Consider the following 23,810-nt stretch of genomic DNA (forward strand, 5'->3'; position numbering starts at 1 on the left):
GGAATTATATATTTGCATGTGTATGGTGTATGTGTACACAGACACCTGTTATCAAAGGGTGATTTATATGTAAAAGGTAGAAATACAACAAGCTACAATCATTTGGGTTCCCTGTAAAAATCAAGATTCTTCTTCTCCACTTCCTCACTATAGAGTTAAAAAAAAGATCTAGAATAACACTCTTTGGTGTGTTCACCACCAAAGTATGATATGATCAATATTTATGAATCTATCAAGTCTTCCATATTGTATGGATTATAGTTATCACTGGTCTCAGGATACTTCACATTACTGAAGAAGTCATTTCTAATTTCAAAGTCTGCCATACAGCCATATCCTCCTGATTAGCACTGAGCTAGCTTCCTACTTGAAGCACATGCTGAACCAAGGACGAGGTGAATGACAAGCCTTTATTTGCTGAGAAACCTCTGCCGACATAAAACTGGAATGAGCAAGTCATTAAACTGATACTGCAAACCTTGCAGCAAACCTTTCCACTAGCAGTCATTTTGAAACAGACCTTTTCCCTTAACCTTGTCCACCAGGCTAAAAACTTAAACTTCGAATGGACACTGCTGTTGAAATATCTGCTTATTAATTCTTTTCTCGGAGGATGGGAAAATATGCCAGAAGAAAGCTATCATTGTACTCACCCCAATAAATGCCTGCTATTTTTCTTGAGAAAACAAACCAACAGAAGACTTTATAATAGCTAACATTTGTGTAGCAATTTAGAGCCTACAAATCTCTTTTACATTTATTGCAATAGATCTTCGAGACAATTATCTACCGCATTTTACAGCTGACGAAATGCAGACTTGGAAAGGTTAGGTAACATCATCTATGATTCTGTCCATACATATATTCTATATTCCATTATGTTTTTTAATTATCTATTTATTTATTTGAGAGAGACAGAGAGAGAGCAAGCATGAATGGGGGGGAGGAGGCAGAGGGAGAAAATCTCAAGCAGATTCCCCACCGGGCACAGAGCCCAAGGCAGGGCTCAGTCTCATGACTCATGAGATCATGACCTGAGCCAAATTCATGAGTTGGATGCTGAACAGACTGAGCCACCCAGGTGCTCATTCCATTACGTTTTTAAATATCTATAGGTAAACTAGCCAAGGATATAGAGATGAGATACAGATGCATCTCATCTAGTTTATGAATGTTATACGATAAAGGATCAAATGACTGATTTATGACAAACTATGAACCCCTCAGGAAAAGTATTACTTTGAGTGTCAACACTCTAAGGAAAGGGGACTTTGAGGTAGAAAATAAAAGAGCATAGACTACCATCTTCTTATCTTATCTTCATGTTGGCAAGCAAAAATAACATTTTAGTAGACTGAACACATTCATAGCCATATATGCTGCTGACATTATAAACTACCTTGAAAATTCTGGTTCTGTATCCTATTAGCTACAGTTAATTACCAAGGTTTACAAAGGAAAATGTTCGTGGAAAACTTATGAGCTATACTATCACCACATTGGTAATATGTTTCAAAAACATTAAGTTGACTTTTATTCATTTAGATTCAATGATGGAAAATGAAAGAGAATGTCTGTAGTTTTAATGAGCATCTCAGTTTGTATGAGGAAAACTGTCCAATGACTTATTTTCTAGTTTGGATCCACAAACATGTTAGTCTAGGACATGGAATTGGCTCTTCTAAATTATTTACAGAATTCCAGGAACAATTTGATCCCACACTAAATACAACTGAGCATTTAAGTCATAGTAACCCTTCTCATATGAGAGACAAAAATTCAACTTAATTGACCACCGGTGACTAATAAGAGATTGAGAAGTACTTCCTGTGTGCTTTTGTTACATTCTGTCTTATCTAGTCACTTCTGTGCTATTACACTGACAAATTCTAACAAATTTTGAGTGCTAAGTCTAATTTTTTAAGCATTTTTTCATTGCTTCACACAATACCACTGAATTAACTATGTAAGAGTCAATATTTAGTAAGAAACACTATAATTATTTGCAGTTAATATACAATTATATGGGTGAGCATCCAAATATTCCTCTTGTCCATTTGGATTTCAAGGTATTCTTCTCACATGGATAAGGAACAAGTCACAAAAACAGATCAAAAATGGAAAAAAAAACCCTCAAAATCAAAAACAAAACTTCTGATTTTATGCCTCAGTGTTCATGATCAGACTTAAATACTTTTGCTAATTTTAGGTTATATGATATACTGCCATAATAAATTGTTGAAAATTCAATGTTATTTGTGACAGTAACCTTTTCTTTCTTTCTTTTTTTTTTTTTTAATTTCTTTATTTGACAGAGAGAGAGACAGCAAGAGCAGGAACACAAGCAGGGGGAGTGGGAGAGGGAGAAGCAGGCTTCCCGCGGAGCAGGGAGCCCGATGCGGGGCTCGATCCCAGGACCCTAGGATCATGACCTGAGCCGAAGGCAGATGCTTAATGACTGAGCCACCCAGGCGCCCTGACCAGTAACCTTTTCCAAAGGAGGGCAGGGCATTGATAACAGCTCACATTTTCCTAAATGCCTAGCCAATATATTTCCCCTCCTGCAGCGGGAAATTCTGTTACCAATATTGGAGGAAAAAACAAATAAAACAAAACCAGATTAAAAATCATTCAATAGTAACATGAGACACTTAGTCCATATTTACTTCTTCTGTGGAAGGCATAATATGGTGTCTTGCCTAAGCAAATCTATACTTAGAGAATATTTATAATGGCATGTATTCATTTTGACCATGTAGCTTTTTTTGTGCATATTAGAATATGAAGAATGCAAAAAAAAAAAAAAGAATATGAAGAATACATTATTTCTTCCCATGGCAACTTTATTCTATCTTTACCCATTTCTGTCATTAAATTAAAAATATTCCAGACAACATATGTCCCGATCATCACTGCATTCATTCCCAGTTCCCTGGCCTGCCACTCCCCTGGCCAACAGTTAAGTATTTTCAATGACCTTCACTGCAGACCACTGCCAGGAAACTGAACACCACCCAGCAGCTGGAACAAGGAAAACCAACTCAGAGGTAATTGATATCTTATATATATCTTATCTTTCCTGCCTAGTTCCCTACCCCACACACCCTCAGCAAAAGAAAATTGCTAGCTTTTCCACTCAGCTATCAAATAATTTTCTTAATTTAATTACTACCTGCCCACACTACAGTTTACTAGATGATAACTTGATGCTAAATAGTTCATCAGCATCTGCTATGCCAACCGGATCCTAACCTACTGCTCACATGTTTGCAAATCTGGCTACTGAACCTTCTTATTCTTATGACACCTAACACATTGATTCTTGATACTTTCTGGCTGGTCTGTTCACTGAATGGTGGACTTGGAGCTATAGTTCATTTGGAAAGGCAACTTCTTAAACCAATGTGCCCCCCCCCAAAAGAAAGTAAATAAATAAACTAAAACAAGCAACAGCAATAAAACTTTTTCTTAGCTGTTAGAAGAGATTAATAGATAATACAAGTAATATAAATCAGCTAAAGTATTTTAATTTCCATTCACCATCACTTACATAACATGGCTAGTCTTTTTGATGTATACGTAAAGTCTTACGAAGGCAGGCTTTCATGTATCCTGTGTGTGTATGCATGTGCGTGCGTGTGTGTGTGTGTAAGAGAGAGAGAAAGAGAGAGAGAGAAAATGAGAGAGGGCGGCAGGGAGGCAGCAGTCTGGAACTGTGTATGTGGTGATACAGTGGTACATATATACTGTTAGTGATAGGACTTCCTATAGTATAATGACTTTTTAAATTGCCGTTGGTCTTCTTGACCTTTGCCTAGAGGAAGCCATGCAGATATTTCACATGTTACAGTATACACATCTCAATATTTTTCTCAAACTTATTTTCTGGAGAGCAAAACAAGTCATTAACTCAGTTTAATTTAGTAGATTATGTTTACTTTATTTCCTAAGTCACTAATTGCTAAAGTGGGAATAGTTAATGATCTATAAAGGACTATGTTGAAACTTCATCAGGCTTATGTAAATACCCATTAACAATGGACACTGGCTGGAATGGGTCATTGTGTGTGCTTCCGTGAGGAGCAGATTGTTATGGTTGCCAAGAGGAACTCTCCACCACGGCCTGTGGCCAGCCCAAAGCTGAGCAGCTGGCTATGTGGGCCACAATGTGCCTCCAAATACATGGAGGCCGTTTATTGCTGAAACTTAAACAGAGGGGGCCATGTTCTGCCCACCATGGTCAGCCTCACTGCTGAACTGACATTTATAGCTGGGCCTCTTCACCATCTGTGCATGTGGCCTACACTGCATCTCCGAGGAGCTAGAGAAGCATGATTTGAAGACCTGCTTGAATAGCCAGGAAAAAGCAATCCATCATTTATAAGGGGGGATGTAAGACAGTCACAATCGTGTCCTGTCACGCTTTCAGATTTTTCTCTTCATTTGCTTTTACTTTCATTCTCATCTGTTGCCAAACACAATGAACATCGACCGAGAGTGCAGAATCCACTGATAATACTTTACCATCTACATGGAAGAATGAATTATCCAGATGCTCAGAGGCTTGCCCTACTGAGGAGGTAAATGACTCTCCTGCTGAGGGGAGCCTCAGACCTAAATGACTCAGGGTCCAGGTGGAATGCAAGAAGTTGGGAACAAATGGCTACCCTTTGAACTGAGAGCTTGCAGGAGTGACGCGGGTTTATTGAATGAGCTGAACTGCTAGAATATTAAGAGACAACAGTTGCATATTATCCTGTGGTCCACCTTCATACACACCCTGTCAGATCTATTCCCCAATCCTGATCCTCTATTTAGGGCTTCTCCAGGGTCAGACAGGAAAGGACGGACTTGCTTTCAAAAGTGGAAAGCATCTGCGAGCTTCTTTTTTGGGAGGCAGCTCTGTGGGTTCTTCAGGGACTCCTGCCCTCACCTTAGGAATCCCTGCACTGGACTTTCTGCATGGCCTAGTGGGCCGTCTGCAACAGCTCCCCAGCTCAGCTCCCTCCCTGGCAGCGTCTGTCTTCTGGTGCGGGCAACCTCAGCAGGCAGGGCCTCTCAGGCATGATCCCTTCAAAGTGACTCCAGCTCTGCTATCTTCAAGTGCAACTCATATCTTTGTTCTTCCCCAAGAAACAGAGCTTCTCCTCACAGTTGTCTTACCCTTTCTCTTACTGGCATCATTGTGGACAGCTCCAGGCAATTTCCAGCTCGCAGAATTTGTCCATTTCCCATTTTTACAAGCAATTCTCAGTAAAACACACACACACACACACACACACACACAATCTGTTCAAGAGGTTTTCTTGGTGTCTCCACAACCTGATTTGTGTGGAAGGGAAAGCACCATGATAATCTCTAATCCTATGAATTCAAGAACTTCCGAGAATTCTCCAACACTATGGGCAATTGCAGGGGATGGCCACTGGGTGTGTTTGGTCAGTGCCAACAAGTCCTAGAAGAAACTATTTCACGCCCCTTTTCAGAAATATGGGATTGCTTATCCAGCATTTTCCTCAGCATTATGGCTGTAGCTGAAAATCAAGGTTAACTAGAATTCTCTTGTTCTGTGTGGTCAAATTGTCATTACTAATGAGATGGTACAGAGTTCTGAAAGCATGGCTCACATTAGAGACCCTGATTCTAGAGGTTCTTTTTCTCCTACTTATCCCTTACCATTCCAGCAGAAGAGAATGCACCGAGTCACAGTAACATTTAAAGCACAGTAAATGGAGGGAAAAGAAATAGTCCATTGGAGAAACTGGCAATCTTAAATGAGTGTTAATTGTCCCTTTTAATTCCTAGATAATTCCTTTAGTTCCTTTCCTCATCTGGGACCATTGTCCTATGGTTGTTTTTTTGTTTCAATCAAGAAAAAAAGGGAAAGTCATTGTCATGAGCATTGTTATGAGCATCTGAGAGTCTTCAAATAATTGGTTAGGGATGCACAAAATATAAGGTCTTCAAAGACATATTTTAAATGATAGAAGCCAAAGAAAGGCTTTATTTCATACATTTCAGTTATTTTCTATTAAACTTATTATAGGTAGAGTGTGACAAGAATACTGAGTCATGGCATGATGGAGGAAATTGGTCTTAAAAAGTTGAAATTAAAATAATCAATAAGTGGTATGAAAAGTTTCATAGAAGATACTAACATTTTAAAGTATTTTGATCTATCTAAACAACTTTTCCATCCCTTTTTAAAAAAATGAATATTTTTGACTTTCTTTAGTATTACAACATTTCACAGCAGCTGACCAATTTGTTTTTTCTTCCTCTTTTCTTTTTTTTCTGGCAAGAATTTTGTTGTTTTGGGGATAATACATGATCCATCTAATATAGAGTTATGATAGTTTTTTTAAAGAGAGAGAGAGTGGGGGGAGGGGCAGAGGGTGAGAATCTCAAGCAGACTCCCCACTGAGCACGGAGCCTGATGTGGGGCTTGATCTCATGACCCTGAGGTCATGACCTGAGCCGAAACCAGAGTCAGATGCTTAACTGAGTGGGCCACCCAGGTGCCCCAAGTTATAACAGTTTTGAATACACCACCATATCAAACTTCCAAAAGACTACAGGGTAAAATAAAATATAAACATCATAAACTATAGAAAAAAAAGAAAAATTATCAAAATCTATTAAAAAAATAGAAAAATGTGTTCATTTTCAAGTGATTGCTTCTACTATTTTTCTGCCAATTTCCACGTTTCAAGACTATACACACACACACACACACATATATATATCCTCCATCTCTCTCTATATTCTACATTTACCAGAAATACTAGAAGAAAGGCAGGCCACAAAAGAGGGGAGAAGGTAGCAATTTAGTGGTTGTTATCTTGATAACCAGAGGTACCTATTGTTCATGATGACTCTATCTCACTGGATGGAGATATATACTAGATACATTTCTAGAAAGACTATGACATCAACACATAAATGTACACCCTAATAAACTAAATAATTAAATAATTTCCAATTGACATTGAGAGGGAAAACAATAAGGATTTCACAAGTGGACCAAGCATAGCGATAGCTACCAGTTCCAGAGCAAAGTTCCCCTCAACTTACCAGGCTTAGGGACAATGAGTTGTGCACTGGTCTGGGCATTTCCAGCCTCATTTTCAGCTACACATTGATAAAAGCCTTCGTCTGACTTCACCACTCCAAGGATTCGTAAGTTGCTTCCTCCCTAGAGAGAAGAAAGAAGCAGGTACAATATTTTAAAAAGCAAAAACTCAAGGAGAAAAAATGAACATAAGATTTTGATAAAATTTCACTGAATAAGCAAGAAGGAAAGGCAAGAGAGTTCTGTCTCACAGATATGTCCTATGTCACTTGGGAAATGTCACAGATTCCCAATACTCTGCTGAATCCACGTGCATACATTTAACTTAGTTCTGCAATGAAAACTATACTCACAAAAATACACATCATCCTCAATATCTAAATGAACAACAAACAGAGCGCTCTTTGATTAAATAAGCGAGAAACAAAGGTTAGCATGAAAAGACATTTCATTCTTTCACTTGTTATTGAAGGAAAACTGGGTTTAGCAGCTGCTGGGGAAAAAAAAAGAAACACCGATTTTTGCAGTTTCTAAAAGACAAGAAATCTAGGTTGGATATTTTCTGGAAGTGTTTACTGAGAAAAAAAATCTGGAAATCCTTTTAAAATTGTAATTGCTTTGACATGTATCCTTTTGGGATCTGGAGCGATGGTATGGTGGATATTTTATACCATGTCATTCTTGTTATATGGCCAAAATGCTTTACCTTCAGTAATCCATAAATTAAACACAGCAGTGTTCACTCCTGTTTTATATAAATTGAGCCACCATGTTTTTCAAGGATGGATGATAAAATAATCTGGAGAAAGCATTTAATTATACTGACTCAGTTTTTCTTCAATATTAGTGTAAGAATTAGTTCAGTAAGTGAGACGTGTTAAATCACTTCCCCTGAAGTCATTAAGAGATAAATATTACCTCATGGGGAATTCTTAATTGTTTTTAGTGTCTTGTAGTCAATTCTCTGCTGATGTAAAATCCTGAGATAAAGCTGACTAACTTCTAATTAACAATTCTCATATAAGTTACTATTTGTGTTCAATGTTACTGTGTGACAGACAATGGCTCTCAGATTTCCAGAGCTATTGGGGAAATATTTTTAAGCACAATTTCATGTGAACAGGGCTCATACTGTACATTTTCTTTTCACCTTAGAAAAGAAATATTTAAATAGGTTGGCTGTAATGAGTCATTCTGGGAGAAAGATTATTCAAACTGTAGAAAAAATAAATGTTGTATTTTATCATGTGTCCTTAAGGGCACTCAACAATTTCCTATATATGCAAGTAGCATATATTCTAGGCGGACACAACACATTTCAAGTTGCCCCATGGCAGGTCATTTTTAATTCAGCGGTAGTAGAAATAGCATTGCACTTAAAGGAACTAATGGATTGGTGTGGCATTGAAAAGTTACATTTTTTCCCCTTTCTTACTCTAGTCCCAACCAGTTAAACAAATGCAACTAAAACTGAAAATACAGTGGTGATAAAAGTAATAAAGATATGCTTTATGGATGTATTCTTTAAGAACCCTTACAGTATGACTCAATGCACGCATAAAGAGGTTATGGAAGTTTCTGAAAGTCAGCTGATCCAGCCACAAAGAGGTGGATCCACCAATGAGAGCTAGTGCAAGGCTAAGGAGAGCACGTGCCTGGACCGGCAGGGCACCTGAGGTCTACTCCCCTTCTGCCAGATGACCTAGTTGCTTTGACATGCAGCTCATGTCTGCATCTCAAACATAAGAGAAGTGGGCCTAAATCCTCCTTCTTTAGCTACAAAATTCTTTGATATTTGGAAAGTGCTTTTCCTATTTCTCATATATTCATATCCTCGAATTTGGAAACTCCGATGCTAACCTACACCTAATGGAGAGTTTTCAGAGCGTTTTTAAATGAGCAAAGAATTCTGCTGGTAACAGGAAAAGGAATGATAGTAATGATAGGTGTTGAGCGCTCACTGCGTACCAGGAAAACAACCTAGTGACTATAATATACCATTATCCTTGTGATCCCCCATGGGGCATAGAGTACACTAGAACTTAGAGAAACTATAAGAACTATTATGCTTAGCTTCAGTTTTTTCCAGTGTTCGAAAGTGTAATGCCATGTGACCTCTGGGGTCTCCATGGTGTCCTAGCCACTACCACTTGTCACTGTCACCACATCCTTTTCTATTGCTCAAGTAGGATCAGCTGTCCTACTGGAAGGGTAGCAGAGAAAACTTGTCTGTATTATGAAAGTAAGACTAGCATAACATAGTGGCACATCTTGCTGAAACTTTGTTATAATGGGTAAAAAGTCGAAGAAGTAAGAGATTATTGGCTTCATATAGTCTAAAACTAGGTTCTAAACTGTTCTCCCAAGAACCAGCAATGAGGATACTTGGAAAGAGTCTCTTAGGTCCTCTGTTTTTTTTCATCATGTGTTTGTTTAAAAAACCTTGCCTGTAAAACAAGGAGGCTGGGCTGTTTGATGACTCTTTTTCAGCTCAAAAGTTGTTAAGTCTAGAAAATCATTTGCTTTATTGGAACAATTTTCTTAACACACCATAAAAATTCCCGATAGGAACCTTCTTCCCAGGAAAGAAAAGCAACTGAAAATCGAGTAAACAATGAATGGGATTATAAAGCTAATACGGAAAAAAAAAAAGATAATTACCACTATCTGAAAATAATCACTAGGAATGACCACATCTCCATTCTTCATCCAATTCACAGTGGGCACAGGCTTCCCCGAGACTGAACATTCAAACTCAATATCCATGCTTTCATAGGCATACAGGTTGGAAGGGTGATTTAAAAACCATGGCGGAACTGCGAAGACAGAAAACAAAAGTGAGTGGGTGGGAAAGTGAACCTTCATGCTAAGGTCTTTGCCCAGTTGGAAACACTACGCAGGGAGAGAGAATATTTGTAATTCAATAATTCCCTGAAACCCTTAGTTTATTATGCAGGAACCACTGTAGAACTCCTCTCCCCCCTCCCAAACACAGTTAAATAGTTGTAGTTAGTGCTGTTTTGCCTCAGGAAAGAAAAAAAAAACACTTTTGGAAAAAATATAACATCTACTAAACATTGTGAATACCCAATGTTTGTATCCAACTGACTTACGTAAAGGATACTGAACAGCGCATAAAGCTATGGAAGCTATGCTGATAAAGTAAATAAAGGGAAGCTGATAATTCTGAGACAACCCAGAGTGTAAGACAAGAAAGCTTAGTGTCTCTGTAATTCTAGAATTTCATTGGGATTTAGTTAATGTGATGGACTCCTTCCCTGCTGAAACTGGCTATGGTGATAGGCACAAAAAATGACTATCATCTTTACGGGGGACACATTCCCATTGTCTTAGCAATTATCTATTGTGGTGCATTACTATTCTGCATTATTATTTTCCCAGCATGATACATGATATATTAATTTAATTTAATGTCTTAATTGCCATAATACTAGTTACATTATGATGGAAATTTGTAATTGGACGAAAATTACAAATAAAATATAACACACCTTTGTTAATGAATCTCTCAGGCTTGGTCCCTCAAAACCCTGCCTAGGAGAGGGGAAATTTTAAAAAGAAATGTTCACTCTCTTCCACTGGGAATCTTAAAGTGATGTCAGATTTGAATATTCATGTTGCCTGAGACCCAGGTTAAATTCACAGTAAAGTAAATGCCTTGATCTCGTTTTCAGGTAGGACATGGACATGCATTTTTAGTAGCCATTTTTAAAGTTAGATTGCATTTTTGTTTTGTTTTTTTTTGTCATTGCTGTTGCTATGTTCAGTGAGTAAGGAGTGCTAATTTTTGCTCACTTGGGTTAATACTATATTACATAATATCGTCTCTGACCCCCCTGACTTCAAAGTCAACTTGTAAACATGGATGAATGTTCTAGAAAAAATGGGAGAGCCAGTGGAAAGTGTCTAGTTTTTCTATTGAAGATCTTAGAAATCTTCATCTCTCTCTCCTTCTTCCTCTCCCTCTTTCTCTCTGTCTCTCTCTCTCTTTCTTCCTCCTCCCTATCTTATTTTCCTGATTTTTAACTAAATATTTGGACCTCTAGTAAAAAACAACTTTAAAATTATTTGATCTTTCACATGGGCAAATTGATTTATATGACTCAGCTGGTATGCATTAATATTCACATACTAAATGCATGAAAAAAATATGTCAGCTTTTCTAAAGAGAACATGTCCCCATTGTATATAGAGCTGAAATTATTTATTTATAATTGATAATATTACTAAGAGACTGTTTTTTATTCCTTAACCAAATTCACTGACAATAAACTAAAAGGCATCAGAAATATTTCTTGAATGCCTCTGAGCAAGTGTATTAGTTGTCTGTTTGTGTTCCCGATTTTATTACAGATTTTGATCAAGTATTTGTTTACTAGCAAACACCCAATATAAACTTATTGAGAGCTGACCTTATATAATTTATTAGTCTAAGCACTTTATATTTATTTATTTATTTATTTTAAAGAGTTTATTTATTTATCTGGAGAGAGAAGAGAGCACAAGCAGGGGGAGCAGCAGACAGAGGGAGAATCAGGCTCCCCGCTGAGCAAGGAGCCTGATGCGGGACTTGATCCCAGGACCCTGGGATCCTGACCTGAGCCGAAGGCAGATGCTTAACCGACTGAGCCACCCAGGTGTCCTGCACTTTATATTTATTATATTCACCACACCTCTCTGAGACTCTGTGATTCCCATTTTACAAAGATGCTGAGGTGCAAGGAGTTGAAGTAACTTTCTCCAAATCATACAACCTATAGATTGTGGAGCCAGATAGGCTGACTCCTCTGCCTACATTCTGAACTATTTTATAATAACTGCCTCTTTTGCCACTTGAAAATTCAGGTGGAAGAATAACTCATTAATATTCTGAAGCCTCAAAGATAATGGAGATAAGTTATGAGAGCTATTAAAGATATAACACCATGTTTTCTCCTCCTCTTCCCCCTTTAAGACCTTCTACCCCGGCGCCATGAAAACTGCCAGAGTCTGCCCATTCTTAGTGTTCACTTTCATCAGAATTCATGATCTCATTTAGGCCTATATCAGAGTTTTCAAATTTTGACTGATATCCATCAGTGAAATTTGAAATTCATTTTTGAAGTTGAGATTAAAATTTACATATGTATGCATGTAAATATACATAAACATATACATAAACATATACATATATACACACATATATCCAATTATACTTCATTTTATTGTACTTCATTTAATTGAGTTTAATTTTATTGTGCTTCACAGATATTGGATTTTTTACAAATTAAAGGTTTTGTGGCAACCCAGCATCAGTCAAGCCTATTGGTACCATTTCTTTTTTTTTAGATTTATCCATCTATTTGAGAGAGAGAGAGAATGAGAGTGTGGAGGGGAGGGGCAGAGGGAGAGAAAGAATCTCAAGCAAACCACCCCCTGAGCACGGAGCCCAATGTGGGGCTCAATCCCAGGTCCCCGAGATCATGACCCAAGCCGAAATCAAGAGTTGGATGCTTAACTGACAGCCACCCAGGCACCCCTTGGCACCATTTTCCCAACATCCTTTGCTCACTTCATGTCTCTGTGTCAGTTTTGGTAATTCTTGCAATATTTTGAACTTTTCCATTATTATATTTGTTACAGTGATCTGTGATCAGTGATCTCTGATGTTAATTTGTAATTGTTTTGGGACACCACAAACCACACACATCTATGATGGCAAACTTAATAAATAAATGTTGTATGTGTTCTGACTGTTCCACAAACCACCATTCCCCTCCCTCACCTCCTCTTGGGCCTCCCCATTCCCTGAGACACAACAATATTGAAATCAGTCCATTTAATAGCCCTATAATGGCCTCTAAATGTTCATGTGAAAGGAAGAGTCACTCATGTCTCTCCCTTTAAATCAACAGCTAGAAGTGATTAAGCTTAGTGAAGAAGGCATGCTGAAAGCTGAGATAGCCTGAAAGTCCTGTGCCAAACAGCCAAGTTGTGAATGCAAATGAAAAGTTCTTGAAGGAAATTAAAAGTGCTACTCCAGGAAACACACAAATGATAAGAAAGTGATAAAGTCTTATCACTGATATGGAGAAAGTTTTAGTGGTCTAGATAGAAGATCAAACCAGCCACAACCTTCCCTTAAACCAAAGCCTAATTCAGAGCAAGGCCCTAAGTCTCTTCAATTCTGTAAAGGCTGAGAGGTGAGGAAGCTGCCGAAGAAAACTTTAAAGCTAGCAGAGGTTGGTTCATGAGGTTTAAGGAAAGAAGCCGTCTCCACAACATAAAAGGGCAAGGTGAAGCAGCAGGTGGTGATACAGAAGCCACAGCAAGTTCTCCAGAAGATCTAGCTAAGATCATCAATGAAAGTGTCTACATTAAATAACAGATTTTCAATACAGACAAAACAACCTTGTATTGGAAGATGCCAACTAGGACTTTCATAGCTAGAGAGGAGAAGTCAATGCCTGGCTTCAAAGCTTCAATGCCTGACTCTCTTGTTAGGGGCTGATGCAACTGGTGACTTGAAGTCAGTGCTCATTATCCATTCAAAAACTCCTAGGACCCTTAAGAATTATGCTCAATCTATGCTGCCTGTGCTCTATAAAGGGAACAACAGTCTGGATGACAGCACATCTGTTTACAACATGGCTTACTGAATATTTTAAGCCAACTGTTGAGAAAAAAGATTCCTTTCAAAATATTACTACTCTTTGACAATGTTTCTGGTCACCCAAAGCTCTGATGGAGATGGACAGTGAAATTAGTGTTGTTTTCCTGCCTGCTAAGACAACATCCATTCTGCAGCCTATGGATCAATGAGTAATTTTGACTTTCAAGTCTTAGGATTTAGGAAATACATTTTGTAATGCTATAACTACCAAAGATAGTGCCTCCTCTGAAGGATCTGGGCAAAGTCAATTGAAAATCTTTTGGAAAGGATTCATCATCCCACATGCCATTAAGAACATTTGTGATTCATGGGGAAAGGTCAAAATACCAACACTAACAGGAGTTTGGAAGAAGTTGATTCCAATCCTCATGGATGACTTGGAGAGAGCTCAGAACCTCAGTGGAGGAAGTAACTGCAGATGTGGTGGAAATAGCAAGAGAACTAGAATTAGAGGTGGAGCCTGAAGATGGGACTGAACTGCTGCAATTTCATGATAACATTTGATCAGAAGAGAAGTTTCTTCTTAGAGATGTGCAAAAAAGTGGTTTCTTGAGATGGAATCTGCTCTTGGTGATGATGCTGTGAAGATTGTTGAAATGACAATAAAAGATTTAGAATATTATATAAACTTAGTTGATAAAGTAGCCTCAGTATTTGAGAGGATTGACTCCAATTTTGAAAGAAGTTTTACTCTGGGCAAAATGCTATCAAATATCATCACATGCTACAGAGAAATCATTCATGAAAGGAAGAATCAATTGTTGTAGCAAATTTCATTGTTGTCTTATTTGAGAAACTGCCACCCTAGCTTTCAGCAACCATCACCCTGATCAATCAGCAGCCATCAGCACTGAAGCAAGACCCTCCACCAGCAAAAAAGATTACAACTCACTGAAAGCTCAGGTGATGTTTACCATTTTTTAGCAATAAAATATTTTAAAATTAAGGTATGTAATACATGTTTTTTAGACTTAGTCCTATTGTAATTTAATAAATGTACATTAAATAATGTAAACATAATTTTTTTATGCAGTGGAAAACCAAAAGATTCATTTGACTCACTTCATTGCCATATTCAGTTTATTATGGGATCTGGTGTATATATATTTTCTCCCAGATCCCAAAATAAACTGAATATATGTGTATATATGTATATATATATATGTGTGTATATATGTATATGCATATATATGTGTGTGTGAGAGAGACAGGTATGCCTATTTATTTTTTTTTTTTTTTAAAGATTTTATTTATTTATTTGAGAGAGAGAGAACGAGAGACAGAGCATGAGAGGGAGGAGGGTCAGAGGGAGAAGCAGACTCCCCGCCGAGCAGGGAGCCCGATGCGGGACTCGATCCCGGGACTCCAGGATCATGACCTGAGCCGAAGAGGTATGCCTATTTATTGATTGATATATGCCTGAGGGTGTGTGTGTGTGTGTGTATACATACATAGTATCTATTTAGAGAGCAGGGGTGGGGGGAAGAGTAGAACAGAAAATAAAAAGGATTAGGAGCACAGAAGAAGAGAAAAAGAAGAGAAAAGAATACCAAATCTGTATTGAAGAAGAGCAAAGAAAAGTGAGGTTCCAGGAGCCCACATGATGGGGCCAGATTGCCTGGGCTTAAGTCCCAGCCATTCCACTCACTGCAAGTGCTTCAGTTACTGTCCCCATCTATAACCTGGACATAAAAATTGAGGACAATGAATGACAGTGCATGTTTAAATGGACTGTGCATAACTGTATGTTAAAGAAAAACAATAAACAGAAAAGTATATCTGAGTATATCACCCACAACAAACAAATTATTGTATATGTGTACTGTATATGTACATACCTCTCAATGGACCTAAATAAACCAAAGCTGATCATGGTGAATTCTCAAAACCTTCTGTTTTATTGATTAATAAGATACAGTGACTACTGGGACGCCTGGCTGGCTCAGTTGGTAGAGTGTACAACTCTTGATCTTGGGGTTGTGAGTTCAAGCTCTGCATTGGGTGTAGAGATTTCTTAAAAAAATAAAAAATAAAATAAAATAGTGACTTCTGATTAGTTAAGGGGATAATTTGACTTAATTATGTAATTATAATTGTAAAACACTAAGTACTAAGGATGCCTCAATAATTTTTTTCTACTTCCAAATATATATGTGAGCCATGATCTATATTTTTGTGATTTTTCTCTTATTCCTTAGGCTCTCAGAATTACACCTTGTCTTCCCTGGCTGTCTTAATACCTTCATTTCTATATCAGGTTTTCCAGCTTTCACCAAATGCCAGACAGTAAATGAAGAAGAAAAAGTAGCTTCCCTCACTTAAATGGGAAAGTTGAAGCATGAGACAATACCACGCATCAGAAATGGGTTTACATCCCATGTTTTCTGAAAATATACTGCCTAACTTGGGCAGCGTTACCAGTCATGAGTAATTTTTGTGGTACAGATGAGGACTAATGATTTCATATTTCAGTGCCTCCTACGGTACTTCATCCTCAGCATGTGCTCAGCAAAGATTTGCTGATGACGCTTATGTGAACTCAAGCAATAAAATGCACATTTTTATGTTTTCTGTGGCAATATTAATATAAGATGGTGATGAGGAGTTTGGACAATGTCATGGAAACCACATAACTAACAACATACTATTTTATTATCCTGGAAAATAAAATGTCAATGAATGATGAGAATAAAAAAAAAAGAACAAACCATGGTGTAGTTTGGCTACTTGGAGAAAGGAGTAAGTATCTGTTATATTGGATACCTTTCTGAAGTCTTAAAGCTCTTCCCTGTTTGAGCAAAAGGAATTAAAATAAATACAGAATTTAGGAGAGAGTCTTCAAAAGGTCTAAATATATAAGCCTGGGTTGGATTAGAAATCAGGTAAAAGCTTTTCAATCTTGCTTTAATTACTATATAACCAAACTGCTACCTGTTTTCCTGAAGCTTCCATCCACACATCCCTTACATACATCTGAGGGCTCAACTTAACAACAGTGTCCCATCCTTTTCTAATCCTGTCTTTGTTCATTCTGTTTTCTCTTCCTGAACTGATTTCCATTTTGTGTTAGAGTGTAGACATCCTACCGATCCATCATGAATCCACTTCTCCAAAAGGTCACCTTAATTTTTCTCCTTGTAAAATTCTCTCTCCTTTTAGATACCCCACTGGTACTATTTTATGGCACTTGACATGGTTACCTTAGCAGTAGTTTATCACTTGTTGGGGGAAGAGGCCCTGGCACACTAATGTCAACTCAACCCATTGTTTAGTGTATTTTTGATGTTGACACTATTCTAGGAGAGAGTGAACAAATGAAGTTTACCCAGTTTTTCTCTTCTTATTTGATCCCTTTGTCTTTTTCTGGGATGAACAGACTAGAATCTGCTGCCTGGAATTTAGGATCTAGGTATAATCACATTATACCTTTCACAGCTCTGGAGTTTATATTCTCAACACAAATTGCAACTGGGATGAAAGAAGGAATATGATCTATCAGGGGCTGTAGGTATGTTTTGTCAGCACTTTTCTGATCATGGATCCTTGCCTGGAATTACATTCCTCAGATGATACAATTTCTATTTATTCACTAAGAGGAAACTCAAATACTCCTCTTCCGATGACATTTTGTCTTTTGTGAATCTGACAATGGATTTTCCTGCTTCTTGTAGTGCTCTGTCTCTGTGCCTAGTTTTTATACCACTTCTTATTTTAAGATATCTTTCACATATATCATTATTTACCGACCATGGTATGATTTTTACAGATGGGATCTGAAGCATATGCTTTCTCTTTTAATTTCCTTTGAATATTATACAATACCCCCTCCCTCCCACTCTCATGGAAGGAATAATTTCACTACTTTAAACTCTTTGGTGCATAGCAACTTCTTAATGACTAATAAAAATGAAGTACCATGAATGTTCAAGTTTATCAAATTGTACCATTTACATAGTATTAATCCATTTCAGAGAATTGCTTAACATACACATACGATGCTACAACAATTTCAGGCAAGATATTGATTTTAGTTATACTCTCTTTGGATAGAAGAAAAATTCATGACCAGAAATAAATTACTTACATTTCCCTCAGATGTTAGTTTCTTAGGATCTTCTACAGTACTTATAGTACATATATAAAGAATTATTTTAATTTTGGGGCTGAGAGAATAAGCCATAATGACCAAAAATGACTCATAAGCAACAGAAATATAGAAAAATATAATTTGTTCTTGAATGTGTTTATCATACTTAGAAATGACTAATAGATGAGAAACTGCTCTATCCTGAAATCATTAGACTTGTATAATTAAGCCTTAAATTTGAGTAAAAGTTTTCCATAAATTTACTTGGTTTTCTCCTAAGACTTTCTATGCTATGACTAATCATTTGAATTTTGTAGAGTGAAATTTCTTCTGTAATTTCAACCTCAAAGTCATCAACAACAATCTAAATAGTATTATGAGTTTCATTTCATATAATAGATGCCTCACAAGTATTTTCAGGAATGTCCCATATCATTCCCTAATCTTCTTCAGATTTGGCTTCTAGTATTTTTATTTTTAGATAAGTTACTTAGCTATTCTTTTCCAGTTATTTGGGTATGTAATAAAGGTGGGTTAATTACAAAACACTATGTATAGTGTTTTAATGCATATAATAATTAACTAATACTCTGTATTACCTTGATTTTGAGACGATTCTATACATTCTAAAGATTTACCACAACTCTGAAATGGCAGAGAATGCATTTTTAAAGCCATGCAGGTGCTTTAAATTAACACGAGGCAGCACAAATCACTTTGGTGAATGATTAACAAGAATTGAGGAAAAAAACAGATTGGTGAGCTTTTATCAGGAGGAAAGTAAAAATTAGCATGATCCTTGAGTGGCTGTATTTCCACTCTGAGTACAGTGGAAAGTCAGCTAGTTTCCCTAGAGCAGAACAGCTTTCTCCAAGTTTCCAGGCCCTTTGAGGTTACTTAATTTGTTGTTAAAGTAGTAGACATAACCCCATCAGTCTTCTCTTGAAAACAAATATCTAAAGAGACAGACCACACTAAATATCTAAAGTATGTTTGCTGCCAAATCGGACTACCTCTGTACCCAAAACAAATGGTTCTTTCAAGTGCACTATCACAATTGTATCAACAGATAATTTCACCTTAAGGAGCCATAGTTTTATATGTAATCACATTCAGATCTACAAAGGAGGCCACTGGGCATTGAATGTAGGTTTAGAGATAACATACCCTAGTGGGGGAAATCGTCTTCATAAATTCAGGCTTTCATGCTAAACATACCTCAGCAAAAACCTAGTTTTATAGAATAATGTTTCTAATGGACTGCTCAATTTATACATTAGAAATTGCTCTCTTACCTCATAGTTTCAATTCTTCCTGCACTAACTTTTGTTGCCAAAGTAACTTTCTTTCAGCCTACTTGATCTCTAAGTGCATAATCCTCCTTCTCCTTTTTTTAACAAGGAGCTATGTGATGTATCTCTGCCCAATCCAACACTTCTCTCCGGGTCTTATGTGACAAGTAACTTGAAATCTGCTGAACATTTCTCTCTAGTTTGCTCTTTCCTACCTACACATCTGTCCTCCTCCGTAGGAAGGGTGTTGAGATTTGTATTTCGTTTTCTATTTAAGTTGTCTCTCACACATATCTGTCTGTACTCTCCTAAAAAATTTAGGTTGGGTTCTAGCCTTAAATGACTAGAATGTATTCTGCATTAGAAATAAAAGCTCACTTGAGTTTTAACTATTGATATTGACTTGGGCTCCCACTCTTCTGAAAAAAAAAAAGGGTTTTTTTAAGCTATGGATTTTATTCTTAGCATGTTCCAATCAAAGAAGTGTTTCAATCTAGTCTATCAATGATCATTTCCACAGAAAGAGAAAGGGGGGCAGGGAACAGGGAGATAGGTAGGTTTTGGGTTCTCTTAATAACTGCTAGAATGTACACTACCTTTTTTCCTGACATAGGTGTAAGCCTAAGTGGTGTATTTAATTTTATATATATAGATTTATATATTTTTTCCTCACACAGAAGTCAATATATCATCACTAAAAACTAATTGACAAGAAAAAGCAGGTGAAACAACAGCAATTCCTTTCATTGTGACATCAATCTGGTTGTGGATCCACGAAGCTACTAGCTTCTTAAGGACAGGGACTGCCTTTCCAAATTTGTGTCCTCAAGGCCAAGCACAGGATAGGTGCTAATAAACATTATTTAGGCCTGGGTGTCTTCATAGGACAATCCTTTCACATTCAGTCATTTCCTGGCTGTAACTAACAGCTATGAAAAACCTGGATGATGAACAACATTTAAGACCTAAGAGTATACTTTTCTTCAAAGTTAATAACAATTACAGCAATAGAATATTGAAAGCATCAACTCTACGCTACTCTGCTGTAGTAGGCAAAGATAGTATTTTTTTTTTTTTTAAAGATTTTATTTATTTATTTGACAGAGAGAGAGATAGCAAGAGCAGGAACACAAGCAGGGGGAGCGGGAGAGGGAGAAGCAGGCTTCTTGCCGAGCAGGGAGCCCGATGTGGGACTCGATCCCAGGACCTGGGATCATGACCTGAGCTGAAGGCAGACGCTTAACAACTGAGCCACCCAGGTTCCCGGCAAAGATAGTATTTTAATCACCTTAGAGAAATGAAAATTTAGACCTTTTGATTTCATTTTCTACACTGTTAGTGCTTCTTATTGTGGACACAATATGCCAAAAAATTCTTCCTCCTGTCTAATAATTCTGGTCTACGAAGGACATCTGATCTTCAACCTTCACTTTAGAGTCCTTTGTATATGCTTGGAAACTATTTTAAATCTCTCCTCACAATTTTCTTTATCCAGACAAATAATCCCATTACCCTTCCTCAGTTTAAGCTCTTTCTGTAATCAGGGTTTGCTTCTCTATAAATCCAGACTGAGCTTTCCATTTCTCTCTTTAGTTGTGGAGCCTAGGACCAGATTGGTAGAATGATGCTGTGATGCTCAAACCAGTGATAAAAATAACAGGAGGATTACCTCAAGGTCCTAGTTCTGTATGCTTCCTGATGTTATTGTCATACCTTTGGAATGATTTTTGTGCTATCAATCAAGCCTTAGGTAGATATTGGCTACTATCCAACAATTAGGTTTCTGTGTATACACACACACACATAAAAATATATATGTGTATGTATATGTGAATATAAACACATATATTAATATATGTACTTCTATATCACATATATGTGTTCCCATAAACTTCTATGTAAACTATATAATCACATAGAATACTCATGTTTAAAATATCATGTATAGACGTAAACACATAAAATTATACATCCACACATATATAATTTATAAACATCTTTCTTTGCCAATTTTTAATTTTAGCTGTGAAGGAAATGAAAACATGTTAAAACAAACAAGATAAAAATGTTAAGTCATGTATGTTGTATGATGACAGAAATAATAAATCTATCAAATAAGTTATCCAATTCTTAACATTGCATACTGACAGGAATTTGAGAGCTATCATTTTTCCCTCAGTTAAATATTTTCTAGAATGCCTTCTTGGTATTTGATAGTAAAAGATGTAGATATTCTAAAAGTCTAGAAAAAAATGTTTCTGCTATGCATGAGAGCTATTTCTGTGTATTTTTAAATGTATTTTGAAGAAGTATAATAAATTACAGTAGAAAAATTGTTTTTCAAGTTTCTTATTAGTAGTAGATATTCAATGAGGGAATCTTTCAGCACATTAAACTAAGAAAATGATGGATTCTAACACACAACTAATTTATCTTCCCCAATACCTAATGAAATAAACTTCAGTCCCAGTGCATACACACAGGAACATAAAAATCAACAACAACAAATAAAGAAAAGAAAGCATAGTCAATGGGAAAAGAAATTGAAACAGACATTTTTGGAGTAGAGTAGAAAGATTAGGATTGAGTTCCTTATCTGTCCTTAAACCCCAGAAAGGGCCCTGAAGTTTGGGGGAAAACCTAAGAATTCTCAGTAATACCTCCAAACCTGAATCAATGCAAAACCTATGGATATAGCCTTATGTTTCTCCTTTTCTGAAAGAGGAGATGCTGGAGGGCTGTTGAAGAGACATACACGACATGGGGCTGACTAAGGTGAAAGCTCCTGGGCTAACAGTGAGCTGAAGACTTGACCAGAAACCTAAGGACCACCCCTCTACTCTAGAAGGGAATAGGAGCAACACCAGCCAACACAGTATGTTGCTTCAACTGTACTCATTCCCCAACCATTCCTGTTGTTTCTTAAAAAGGGTACAGAACCTGAAATCTCCAGCCTTCAAACTGGAGCCCAAAGGGTCTAAGGCAGGGTGGTAAATAAGTCTACAAGTAACTTTTATCGTATTAGAGCAAAAAGTATCTACAGAGAGCCACTCACATATGAGCAAGATAAAAGACATATTTAAGAAATATGGAAATACAATACAGGCAACAATAATGACAGACAGAAAGACACAGAGACAGAGACAAAGAGAAAGGTAGTTGAGCAAAGGGAGAGAGGAAAACAAAGCACTCAACCCAGAAGAAAATATAAGGGTAGGAACAGAAATTGCTCAAGTTGCTTTACACAATGAATTCACTTAATACGAAAATAAATTCAATTTAACCAGAGGTCAAAGACTAGATGATAAAATAACAGAATGAAACAGAAAGAGAGATAGTGGACCTAAGAAATAAATCAAGGACCAAAACAACATCATTAGAGAGCCAATATATAAATTAGAAAGTACAAGTAACATAAAAAAAAAAAAACTACTAAAAACCATATTATCAACATAGAGGAGACTTCAGATAATCACAGTGAATGTAAATGAAAAAAGCCAAATGACTAAAATAACACAATGCTTGTATAGATAGAGAACAAGCAGAAATGATCCAATGTTAAGATAACTGGAATCCTGATGCAGCAAGCCCACAAATGGAACAGAATATATATTCAAAGATAAAATAATAGGAAATTTTCCCTGAAAAATAAGTCAGAAATTTCAGAATCAAAGACTATACCATGTTCCTAGAAAACTGAACACGTAACTACCAATAGTGAGACAATCTCTTTTAGGATATTCAATCTGGAGGATAAAGAATTATCTGAACATCCAGACAGAAAAATCAAAATCAAAACGATCTGTATGAGGTAAGGGGGAATCAGATGCCCATATAATAATATCCAATGTCGGAAGACAATGGAGCAATATTACCCAAGAATATTATACATGAGCCTTTCTATGCAAAGCCACTTTCTCAATTATGAAAGTACTCAGATGGGGCGCCTGGGTGGCTCAGTCGTTAAGCATCTGCCTTCGGCTCAGGTCATGATCCCAGAGTCCTGGGATCGAGCCCCGCATCGGGCTCCCTGCTCGCCGGGAAGCCTGCTTCTCCCTCTCCCACTCCCCCTGCTTGTGTTCCCTCTCTTGCTGTGTCTCTGTCAAATAAATAAATAAAATCTTTAAAAAAAAAAAAAAGAAAGAAAGAAAGTACTCAAAATACAGCTTGCTCTGTTTCTTTGTTGCTTTCTTTCTTTTTTTAAAAAATATAGCACTTTCTAACATAAGTCTGACAACAAAATCCAGGCAATTAAGAGTACCATCAAAATAAAAAGTTAGACATTCTGATGAATGTGATGCATATTGATAATATCTCTATACAGAAATAAAATAAACACAATGAAAATAAGATTACTGAAGAGACTTCAATTGTTATAACCTGAGGAGGAGACAATCAACATTATAACTACCAAAATCAAAAGGTGTGGAATGAGAGATGAGTGAGAATGCTAATCCTGCTGTGAAGGCATTCCTGCCTTCATGGCAGGAATCTAATCTGTTCTGCCCTTAAAAAAAACATGAATTTACAAAGACAAAAACAATACCTAGAGCTGCATGACATTGTCATAAATGTATTTCTACCTAGCCATTGAACTATTCATGTACATAGAAGGACGTATGGGATTCTGAGATTTGGGAAGATTTTTAATTCAAATGAATTATTTTTACAAAATTTATAGAGTGA

The 23,810-nt window shown here is 36.9% G+C and overlaps 1 protein-coding gene across 3 annotated transcripts in view; it reads right to left on the bottom strand.

The window, feature by feature from the left end:
- Nucleotides 1–23,810, bottom strand: part of DCC (DCC netrin 1 receptor) — a 1,149,203-nt gene that overhangs the window by 440,626 nt on the left and 684,767 nt on the right. For all 3 annotated transcript variants that reach the window (XM_032422885.1, XM_032422886.1, XM_032422884.1), the window contains exons 6-7: nucleotides 9,734–9,888; nucleotides 7,075–7,195 (exon numbers count right to left, since the gene is read on the bottom strand). In XM_032422885.1, coding sequence (XP_032278776.1) covers nucleotides 7,075–7,195; nucleotides 9,734–9,888 — 276 coding nt within the window. The remainder of the gene's footprint in view (nucleotides 1–7,074; nucleotides 7,196–9,733; nucleotides 9,889–23,810) is intronic.

This window comes from Phoca vitulina, unplaced genomic scaffold, assembly GCF_004348235.1.
Source record: "Phoca vitulina isolate PV1807 unplaced genomic scaffold, GSC_HSeal_1.0 scaffold27, whole genome shotgun sequence".
NCBI lineage: Eukaryota > Metazoa > Chordata > Mammalia > Carnivora > Phocidae > Phoca > Phoca vitulina.